The sequence below is a fragment of the Mustela nigripes genome, chromosome 1 (genome assembly GCF_022355385.1).
Source record: "Mustela nigripes isolate SB6536 chromosome 1, MUSNIG.SB6536, whole genome shotgun sequence".
Taxonomy (NCBI): domain Eukaryota; kingdom Metazoa; phylum Chordata; class Mammalia; order Carnivora; family Mustelidae; genus Mustela; species Mustela nigripes.
Window position 1 is genome coordinate 41,677,850 of NC_081557.1, and position 9,104 is coordinate 41,686,953.

General features: G+C 48.5%; 1 protein-coding gene across 4 annotated transcripts in view; it reads left to right on the forward strand.

Moving 5' to 3' along the window:
* The window catches only part of DENND5A (DENN domain containing 5A), a 97,235-nt gene extending 88,946 nt beyond the window's left edge, over positions 1–8,289 (forward strand). For 3 of the 4 annotated variants that reach the window (XM_059408598.1, XM_059408604.1, XM_059408612.1), the window contains 8 exons: positions 1,211–1,332; positions 2,515–2,660; positions 3,209–3,327; positions 3,717–3,898; positions 4,457–4,539; positions 4,969–5,092; positions 5,639–5,807; positions 7,262–8,289. In XM_059408598.1, coding sequence (XP_059264581.1) covers positions 1,211–1,332; positions 2,515–2,660; positions 3,209–3,327; positions 3,717–3,898; positions 4,457–4,539; positions 4,969–5,092; positions 5,639–5,807; positions 7,262–7,445 — 1,129 coding nt within the window. In that variant the 3' untranslated portion in view covers positions 7,446–8,289. The remainder of the gene's footprint in view (positions 1–1,210; positions 1,333–2,514; positions 2,661–3,208; positions 3,328–3,716; positions 3,899–4,456; positions 4,540–4,968; positions 5,093–5,638; positions 5,808–7,261) is intronic. The other variant, XM_059408620.1, reaches the window with a different exon arrangement.
* Positions 8,290–9,104: the final 815 nt, after the last annotated feature.

Here is a 9,104-nt window from a genome sequence, read left to right on the forward strand (position 1 = left end):
AGAAGGGAGTTAGGTCAAGGCAGGGTAAGGGGGCTGCAGGGTCTAGGGGAGAAAGTTAGCTCTTGTATACTGAGCTTACACTGTTTCTCCTTGACCTCATGCAGTGACTAATACTGTGTAGCCCCTCTACCCTGAAACACTTTGCGTGGCTGCTGTGGCCTTATATTATCCTGGTCTCTTTCTCTTCCTGCCCTTTCTAGGATGGATGCTGGCTTCCACAGTCCTCAGTTCTCTGCATGCACACATGTTCTTTTCACGCTTTCTCTCTCACTTAGTGATCTCACGCATTCTCATGCCTTCTGTTTGCAGTTGTGTGACTTCCACATTTGACCCCGTAGCTTTGACTTTTCTTCTGAGCCCCAGTCCTGCATTTATTTCCATCCAGATTTCTTACCTTTAGCTCAGCGAGAACAAAAACAAGCTTCACAGAATTATTCACCATAACTACCTTTCTCTCAAATGTTTTGTTTATATCACAACTCTTCCCCCTGAATGTTTCTATTCCTCCCTACCTCGTTTGAAATTGGGGTCCAGTTTGACTCCTTGCTTTGCTTTACCTTCCACGTGCACATTTCAGGTCCTTTGCCTCTGTCTCCACCTCTCTTCTTGTCTAGTGCTTTTGTCTTAGTTTCATTCTTGGGCCCTTTTCACTCATCAGATGCACTAAATTTAAATTTTCTGAAGCCAGCTGTGGCTTTCCTTTTACTTCTAGGGTAAATTGCAGAAACCCATTGCTTATAGGGTAAGCAGTGTTTGGACTCATGGGTCTGAGGTCTGCTGGAGGGTCTGAGGCTGCCCCGATCACGACTGGTGATCACAGACCTCCTGCCATTGTTACTCCTACAATGCCCACTGGGGTGATTCCCCTAGCTAGAAGCCTGAAAGGGCCTGTGCCATCCCTGAAGGGTGACAATTCCAGCCCCCAGTTGAGGAAAGGAGACCCTGTGACTTCTGACACTGCATTGTAATAACGTCAATCCTTGGACACAGGTAGAGTTTGGTTTTGATGTTTCTGCTATGGTTTCAGCCACTTTCCCTATAGCCCTCATTTAGATGGAGTAGCTGGCTTTGTTCCTTTTTTAGGTGGCTCTAAAAAACTTGAAGCTTGACATCTTGTTCTTCCCTTAGCCATCTCCTTCCAGAACTGAGTAATTCTAGCCTTTCCCCTCCTTTTGGCCGGGAGACTGATGTATTGCCTCCTCTCTGACAGAAAGTTGTACAAGCGCTATGCCTTCCTGCGCTGTGACGACGAGAAGGAGCAGTTCCTCTATCACCTCCTCTCTTTCAATGCCGTCGATTACTTTTGCTTCACCAATGTCTTCACAACTATCCGTGAGTAGCCCTGTGCTCCCCACTAGCCTTCACAATTCCAATCTTCATGAGCCTGCTAGCGCACTGTCCCTTTTTTTAAAGAAAGAAGATTGTCACTTGTACTTTCAATTTGCTTTTTGTTTCTGTAGGAGAGAGGTACATTTGCGCTCTGTGGAGGTTGTTTTTTCTCTGAAGCTTCTTGTTCTTGTTCTGAACTGGGGAGCTTAGTCTTTTTGGCCATCATGTTGTCACTGTTGTCCTAGGCACTGCTTGGGGGGCCTAAGGTGATGAAGGTGGAGTGGAGTTGGATGGCGTGGTGAAGTTCACTGCCCTCTTTGCACACCTGTAAAGAAATCTCCCTTTTGTTTTGCGAAAGGGAAAGCAGATTCCTACTCAGAGGAGTATACAGCATCCTAGAAGGTTTTAGACCAGCACACAGGGAAAAATTACTCCAGGTTGCCGTGGGAGATTTGGGTTCAGGCTCTGGTCTGCCCTACCTCATTAGGTTTCTGTGAGCAGAGTTGACCCCTTCTGTGGCCCTATCTCCCTATTTGCAGAGTGAGGAAGGAGGGTTCAGTATGGTCCAAGGAAGGCTTTTGGAGCCTCATCTTCCTTTGGTACCAGGATGCTCTTTTCCTTAGGGGTTAGTCTCTTACTTTGCCCCATGGCTAGTTGTTTGGCCCATGACTCAGCAGTCTCAGCAACATGGACTCTTGCTTCTGTATGACACCCATCCTCCCTCTCAGAGAGGAGTGTTGTAGGCTGCAGGAGAAGCAGTACTGGACTGGAACTTAGGAGACTCACTATTTCCCTCAGAAAGAACATTATAGGACCTCTCTGGAGATTGTTGTTAGAGTTCATGAGATGATAGATTGAAAAGTGCTCCGAAAAGCAATTCAGTACAACACAGAGTTGGTGATATTATTTGATGAACAAATTCACTTAGCCTCTGAGCCTGCAGATGGGCTTGGATCTTTGACTATGGGTGGTAACCCTGAGAGGAGTGAGACTGAGGGTAGGATTGGCTGATACTCTAAGCCTGCCAGAGACTAGGTCCTGGGAACTGCTGCTCCTGGCTCTGCTCAGGCTGGTACAACAGGGGCTCCAACCATGCCAGCACACCTGGGCAGGCAGGTCAGGGCCCTTTCAGGTATGGAGGGATTCCTGATCCCCCTCAATGCCTTTGTGGCTTCCCCCAAACAGTGATCCCGTACCATATCCTGATTGTACCAAGCAAGAAGCTGGGGGGCTCCATGTTCACCGCCAACCCATGGATCTGCATTTCGGGAGAACTGGGTGAGACACAGATCCTGCAGATTCCCAGGAATGTGTTAGAGATGACCTTCGAGGTATGTGTTATCCAGGGATCACAACCCCAGGCTCTTGGGGATCTGAGTCCAACAATGCTTATGGAGGCTTTCTGCAGGGTTTTATGGTGGTCTTGCTTTTATAATGTTAATGTATTAGCACAGTTGACCTGTCCTGGGATGATCAGAGGACAAAGCCAAGGGTTGACCCAAGAATGGGGGAGCCTGCCCTGTCTAAATGGTCTCTGACTCGAAGACACTTCTCTGTCTGGATTTGCAGAACTCCTTGCCTTTGTCATGTTCAAAAGTCACAGAGACTTCTGAATCTCAACTACTGTCCCACTTCCAGACCCTTCTGCATGCAGGCCCTTTTCTTCCTTTGGGTAGTAGCATCTTCTTTCTTGATCATTCTCCATCAGCGAGAGTGCTGGACCCCAGCGTTGGTGGTAGGGGAGTCATGTGCTCGTCCCTGTAGATACTAAGGGACCAGGTTGCAGGCAGCCAGTCAAATCTGTACCTCTGAGTAGTGCCTCTCTGTTCTCTTAACTTCCTGACCTACCTGCCTTCTTTTTTTGGCTGTTTTTTCACAGTGCCAGAACTTGGGAAAGCTCACGACGGTACAGATAGGCCATGATAACTCTGGGTTATATGCTAAATGGCTGGTGGAGTATGTGATGGTTAGGAATGAGATCACAGGACATACCTATAAGTAAGTGTTCCCTCACCTGTGCCCTGAGATAGTGGGGTAAGGTATACCAGGGGCTGGGTTTGATGCATGGGTATGTGGAGTTCCCAAGGAGATCCTTTAGGTCGTGGTAGACTGAGGTACTTCCTGTTTGGCTCTGCCTCATGCACCTGAAAAGAAACAGAAGGAGGGTTTTCCAGGCTAAGACATCTGATGTTGGTGTACACAGGTTCTAGGCTACCCATCATTCAGGTGTCTTTCCCAATGATGCACAGTGGGGCGGATGAGCAGGGCTTTGAGGAACCCCAGCCTGGTTTCAGAGCCTGTCTCCAGGGATTGGCTCAAAAGATGGCTTTTGCTGAGCAGCATGGGGAGGAGCTGGCAGCTCTGACAGGCCATTGCTTGACCTTTAGGTTCCCATGTGGTCGGTGGTTGGGGAAGGGCATAGATGATGGGAGCTTGGAGCGGGTCCTGGTTGGGGAGTTGCTCACATCCCAGCCTGAGGTGGACGAGAGGCCGTGCCGGACCCCGCCCCTGCAGCAGTCCCCCAGCGTCATCCGGAGGCTCGTTACCATCTCACCCAACAACAAGCCCAGTAAGTGGGAGGAGCGATTGGGCCCTCATGCAGATGTCTGGGACCCTGATGTGTGAGTCCATACCTCAGCCTCTACAGCTGCCTTGGTATCTGTCACCCTCCTCTCATGAATCTGTGTGTGTGTGTGTTGGGGGGGGGCGTGTCACACTCAGAGGCTTCTGCAGCCTGGCCTAGGTCCTCTGTACTATTTATATATCATTCTAGAGAGTGAGAGGTCTACCTTCTGGCCTTCTCCTTCCTTGTTCTTGGGCCTCACAGCCAAGACTTGCCCTCTTTTGGTTGCCAGAAGTTCCAGGGTAAAATGGAAAATAAACTTTCCCTGCCTCTTTTAGAATTGGAGCTCTGAGGTAACTCTGAAAAGCTTTTGTTTTCCCCCAAGATTTTAGAAAGGGCTACCTCAACAAAGTTGAATGGGCAAGAGCCACTCTTACTAGGGTCCAGTCCAGGCTATCCTGCCTCTCTCATGTGCCCTTCCTATGTCCTTAGTCTTGTGCTCAGTCAACGAGGCATTGTTAAGCCTCTGAGATTGGTTAGGGATGTCTGCTTGATTTTTATCAGAGCTGAACACCGGGCAGATCCAGGAGTCCATCGGGGAGGCAGTCAATGGTATCGTGAAGCACTTCCATAAGCCTGAGAAAGAGGTGAGCCTTCCTGCCCTCCAACCCAGGGCTTTATATTGAAGAGAGAGAATAATCTTTTTCCAGTGCCTCGGGGTCTCTGCCAACTTTGGGTTACCCTGTTTCCTTACACACTAGTGACCCAGTAGAGTCCCTTGGGCCCCTAATGAGCAGTGTATTTTCCTGTCTTCTTCTGGATTTTCCTGGATCTCCCTGAACAATGGTCACTCTGGCTTTGCCCCTGTCGTGGGGACCCAGATCCATCCATCTGTTCAGCAGCTACGCACTGGCAGCTGCTCTGTGCTTCTCACTGTGCCAGGTGCTGGGGAGACAGAAAAGGTCCCAGCCAGGCTTTTGCTGCCCTCCCAGCTGTGGACTCTGGTTTCGGGGAAGCAGTGGTGGGGAGACAGCTTGGCTGAGGCAAGCCTGGCATTCTCTTATTTCTTTACATAGCGAGGCAGTCTGACGCTGTTGCTCTGTGGAGAATGTGGCCTTGTCTCGGCCCTGGAACAGGCTTTCCAGCATGGATTTAAATCTCCCCGGCTCTTCAAAAATGTCTTCATTTGGGATTTCCTGGGTGAGTTGAGCCAGGGTGTGAGGATGGGAAAAGTATGTAAAGACATGGGGACTCACCCACACACTGTGGGTGCTGACCATTGGGGTCTGAGGTGCAGAAGCCAAACCAGGTGACTCTCAAATTAGATCTAGTTTTGTTTGCTCTGGCTTTTCTTGAAGGCTTAGAAACAGTCCTCACACTTTTTCCTTGTAGACTCAAAAGGCCAGTTGATAGTATTTGGAGCCCAATCCTTGTGATGTACCCACTTGGAGAATTTTCATGCAAGAACCTTTTCCCTCAAGAATGTTTTTCTTGCTTCTTTTTTTAAACTTCAGACTAGGGAAAAGACCATCTTTATATCAAGGGCCACTTAAGGAAATTTAAAACATAAGAATAGGGACCTTATATTTTGACATGTGACCAGCAATATCAGAACATTCATGTTACAATAAGTTACCTGCAGCAACATGGAGAGACCCATGGGACATGGGACTTGCCCACAGGACAGTCAGGCATAGGTTGATTTTGAGAGTCTTTGTCACTGGGAAGCTTTTCTGCTCTTCACAGAAAAAGCACAAACCTATTATGAGACTTTGGAGCAGAACGAACTTGTCCCTGAGGAAAACTGGCACACGAGGGCCCGGAACTTCTGCCGCTTTGTTACCGCAATCAATAACACTCCCCGGAACATAGGCAAGGACGGCAAGTTTCAGATGCTGGTGTGCTTGGGAGCCAGGTACTGCAGCCGCGTGGCCCCAAGCCCCGGAGGTGGTGCCGGGGGCTTGGAGCATGCAGGGTGGAGTGGGGAGCAGCTAATGACTCGAGGCTGCTGGGCAGGGGAGGCCTTAGAGGCCCTGAATTTCCCTGTATGAAGCATATGTGTGGGGATGAGAGTATGTGTAACTGGTGGGGGCACATTTTGTTAGGGAGGACTAACACCATCCCGCTGGTGAGATTTGAAGCAGTCTATCTAGTCATTCCTTCAGCAAACATTTGGCTGTGTCAAGCATTATGGAAGGCAGGGGGAATGAGCTGAATAAAACATGGTCCCTACCATTTAAAAGTTTACATGTCCAAATTAAAGACGGTTCAAGGCAGAAGGTTGTGAGAGTCCCAAAAGGAAGCATACATTCATAGTTACACTGAAACTGTAGAGGAGAAAGATCAGAGAAAGGAGGAGGTGGTATCTGAGGCTTAGAGGTGGGGAGGGAGTTTGAAGCAGACAGAATATGCAGAGAGGTCCTAAAGGAAGCAAAAAACGTGGAGTTAGGAAATAACAGGTTAACGTGGGAAGGGCAGTCATAGGAAACAGTTGAAAGGAGGATAGGGGCCTTGGGGAGCTGGGGCAGAGAATCCTTCCATATTAGGATAGAGTTGTTTAATCAGGGCACTGAAATAATATGAGTTTGATACCATGCATGGTATACATCAGAGTGGGAAGATTATTGGGGCTCTTCCTGTGGGTCAGGTGAGGACGTGAAGGCCAAATAAATGTAAGGCAGAGGTTCATTTGGGCCAAGGAAGGCATAGTAGTTAAAAACAGATTCTGGAACCAGATTCACTAGGTTCATATTTTCAGATCAGCCACTCACTAGCCATATGAACTTGGACAAGCTACTTAATCTCTCTCTACCTCAATTTCTTCATCTATAAAGTAGGGGTAATAATAACACTGATAGCACCTACCTCATATCATAGGGTTGTTATGAAGGTTAAAAGCTCTTAAAACAGTGTCTGGCACATGCCAAGTGCTATGTGGATGTGAGCGCTTAGGATTAGTTCTGGTTATGATAGTTCTGGGGAGGACTGATGCTCTGGGACAGATTGGCTGTTGAGAGGGAAGAGGTGGTGCTGACTGGACCTCGTGTCTGGCTGGGGTTTAGGGAACTGGGGGAAGTAGGGGGAGGCAGGGGAGGAGGTGTGGACCTGGTGGCAGGTAATGGGGTCAACTTGGGTCAAGTTGGGTTGGTGTCCCTGGGGCTTAGTCCCTAGCAGGAGCCTTTTAAAACCATGTAAGGCCTCTTTGCCAGGCACAGTTGGGGGAGGGAGAAGGGGCTGAGGTAGCTATCTACTTTTCCAGCCCCAGACTTTGTTCAAGGAGTGATGGAGCAAGTTTCTCCCTTGATCTTGTACTAACTATTTCCCTTCCCCTTCCCTTCTGATCCGCCCGGACTGACCCTTCCCCACCAGAGATCACCTTCTACACCATTGGATTGCTCTGCTGGCCGACTGCCCCATCACCGCACACATGTATGAGGATGTGGCGCTGATCAAAGACCACACACTTGTCAATTCCTTGATCCGCGTGCTGCAGACATTGCAGGAGTTCAACATCACACTGGAGACGTCCCTTGTCAAGGGCATCGACATCTGACCTCCCAGCACCAGCTAGCAGCAGGACGGAGAGAGACTCACCCTGCAGCTCTGACCCTTCTTCCCAAGGGGATTTAAGCAAGTTATGCAGGAGACAGGAGATGTACACTCACTGTAAAAAGAAAAGTAGAGGATTTTGGGAATAAATAATCTATTTTAGAGTTTATTTGCTGATTTGCTTTTTACACACTTTCATGTGAAAGAGTGATAGGGAGAGGGAGACGAGGTTGGTGCCGCTTATTTTGAAGCTGGTGCCCTCCCTCGCCATGGCCGCAAGCTGGGAGCCTGCGGCCTCCCCGGACTGAGCCTGCGGCGTGCGGGCGGAGCAGCTCTGCTTCCTCACCCGCGCCTGGTCATGAGGCCATTCCACGTTGTTTTTAAACTAATGTTTTCTATATTAACATTGTTATGGATACTTGGCTTTCACGGGCCACACACAGGTGTGCTGAGCAGGAAGCCCCAAGCTCCAATCAAAGGGATTTTTAGTAGTGCCTCTGTGAGCACTGATGAGTCAGTCCCACATCTTTTCTTTTTTTGTCAGTATTATTTGGAACGGAGACATGCCGGGATGCACCGTCGTGCAGAAGATCACGTTTCCTCTTGGCACACAGCTGCACGAAAGTAAACATAAGCATGTTTTAACAGGTTTTCGTTTTCTTTTTTTCTTCCTCTTATTTATTTAACCCTCCATTGTGTGTTTTAAATCTTTTTCTTTTCTTTTTTCTTTTTTTAAGGAAGGAAAAAGCTTGTCACAGTCTAACTGGCTATGTTATTATTGTTAAATTTATGTTGTTTTGCAACCTAGAAACCAGCTACAATATGGCCCACTTAATAAAACACCTGAAACAAAACTGCATGGATCCCTGACTTTTATGGGGGGTTTGTGAGCAGTGGGTGGTGGGGGATACAGTTAGGTCCATGTGAAAGACCAGTGTGAGAGGCGTCGCATTGGCTAGGCTCCTCCCTCAACTGCCCAGGGTGCCCTCTCAGGGCCTGGCGGCTCCTGGGTCCTTCCTGCTGTAGCACCAGGAGCTTTCCCTAGTTTCTTTTTTTAACTCAAATGGCTATTGAGAAGGATGCATTTAAGGGTTATTTTCCCACTCCACAGAAGACGAGGCTGAGGCACAGAAGGGAAGGGACCTGGCCAAGGTTGCAAAGGTGGTCAATTGACAGACAAGGTGAGATATTTCTTGAAGGGTAAGGAAAACCAGGGGTGGGAACATAGGGCACATGAGACCCTATCTTCTCTCAGGGGGGAAAAGAAGCTTTTTCTTGAGAGGATTTGTCTTTCCCAGGATGGTAGGTAGTAGATCTTTATGAGGGTCCTGAGAACTAGCTTCCTTCAACCACACCATTTTTTCAGGAAGTTTCAGAACTGTGGCTTGGTCAGGTAGAGGGCCTCAAACCAATTAATGTTCTCTTTTATGCTTCCCTGATTTTGCTTGTATGTTCTCCCTGCCTGGATGGAATGTATCCCCTGCTGCCTACTTCCTGTTCATAGTTCATGGTCAGTTTAGGAGTCACCCACTATGAAACCCTCCCTAATCCTCCGTGGGCACAGTTAATCATTCTATCATTGTGCTCCTGTAGTTGCTTAGATGCTGGTACCTGGGGTTATTGCTGGGTTATTGCTGCTTTCATGTTGGGCCCTCTCCTTGGG